Source organism: Austrofundulus limnaeus, unplaced genomic scaffold (genome assembly GCF_001266775.1).
Source record: "Austrofundulus limnaeus strain Quisiro unplaced genomic scaffold, Austrofundulus_limnaeus-1.0 Scaffold564, whole genome shotgun sequence".
Classification (NCBI taxonomy): Eukaryota; Metazoa; Chordata; class Actinopteri; order Cyprinodontiformes; family Rivulidae; genus Austrofundulus; species Austrofundulus limnaeus.
Genome location: NW_013952966.1, coordinates 251,096 through 252,571, shown reverse-complemented (window position 1 = coordinate 252,571; position 1,476 = coordinate 251,096). Strand labels below are relative to the sequence as shown.

General features: G+C 41.8%; 1 protein-coding gene across 1 annotated transcript in view; it reads left to right on the top strand.

Moving 5' to 3' along the window:
• The window catches only part of aldh1l2 (aldehyde dehydrogenase 1 family, member L2), a gene marked incomplete in the record, with an annotated part of 44,459 nt that overhangs the window by 18,674 nt on the left and 24,309 nt on the right, over positions 1-1,476 (top strand). The window contains 3 exon segments of the mRNA XM_014026528.1: positions 671-805; positions 911-1,036; positions 1,126-1,217. Of these exon segments, the coding sequence (XP_013881982.1) occupies positions 671-805; positions 911-1,036; positions 1,126-1,217 (353 nt within the window).

The window sequence follows — 1,476 nt, the reverse complement described above, 5'->3', positions numbered from 1 at the left end:
TGATTCAACCACTCAACCACTAGATGTCGCTGAAAACAACAAATCCTACACACTGTGCCTTTAAGTAAGAAACGCTTTTAAAATCACGCGTGAATACGCTTGTTCTCGCGATAATTCATTACAAACATGGCGACAATGGAAATAAACACATAGCATTTCTACCACGACCCTAGCGCTCAGACGTTGGAGTCTTATCCAGGCTTTCAAGTGACAAGCCCCTTATACTTGGGAGTGGCTAGGTACGCTGCGTTTTGGGGAAAATGTAGTTGGTGGGTGTAATACTTTCTTTTACTATTCGGTGATTTCACTACTACAGTACTTTTACTTTTACTTCCTGTTGTCTTCTTCGTCGTCTTTTCACCAGTAGAAACAACCAGTTCTAGATCACGTGACTCCTGTGATGCAAAAAAAGTGTTTCCATTGCAGTTTTGCGAAATACATCAATTTCGATACGGCCAAAAAACCACCGCTTCCTAGCGCAAAAACATTTTGTTGAAAAACATATTTTTTTTCTAAATTGACGTGTTTCCATTGAGCAAATTTATTTTCGAAATTCTAATTTGCGCATTTTCAAGGTCAATGGAAACGCAGCTAATGAAACTGACCCCAAACAGAAAGGAAACATGGGCACCCTTTGCTGTTTTAAGTTCTTCGGTGTGTCTTTCCTCAGCCTGTGACCCTTTATGGCTCATCCATGCTGGGGGGGTCAGCTCCAGACGGTCAGCCTCTGGAACTGGAGGGTGCTTCTCGACCTGGCCTCGTCACAAAGACTGGCCTCGTCCTGTTTGGGACTGATGGGCAAGCTGTGAGTTTGATTTGCTACTAAACAAACATCCAACACAAACAGGCCACTGTGTCACTGTGACCTCCCGTCTTGTTGTGTTTTATCTGTGGGCTGTTTGATCTGCAGCTCCTCATCAAGAATCTGCAGTTTGAAGATGGGAAGATGATTCCTGCCTCCAAATACTTCTCTTCTGGAGAAAGCTCCAGCGTGGAGCTGRACGACGAGGAGAAGAAGATGGCAGAGGAAATCAGGGTCAGCCTGCTACAGTGTTTCTTGTTTTTATATAGACAATGTACAACTTAGCACAATGAGGTAAATATTTGTTCTTTCTTTAACTGAAGACTATCTGGAGGGGCATTCTCAGCAACGTTCCAACCATTGAAGACACCACAGACTTCTTTAAGTCCGGAGCAGCCTCCATGGATGTTGTCAGGTGAGGAAGGTGAAGGTGGGCTGTTCTAAACAGGTCATTAAAGCTGCTCTTTAATTTGTCTCAAATTTTATATTCCCAAATTCTTAGATTTTAGTTAACTTTTTATTACTTTTGCCTCAACAAGTAAATAAACTCTTCTCAGTGTTTCCCCTAGGAAATTGGTCTTGGGGGGGCTACATGTTTTATAAAAACATAAATTTGTGTGACTCACCTGCAATTATGGCAATAAATTTACACATACATGAATATTTAATTGCCT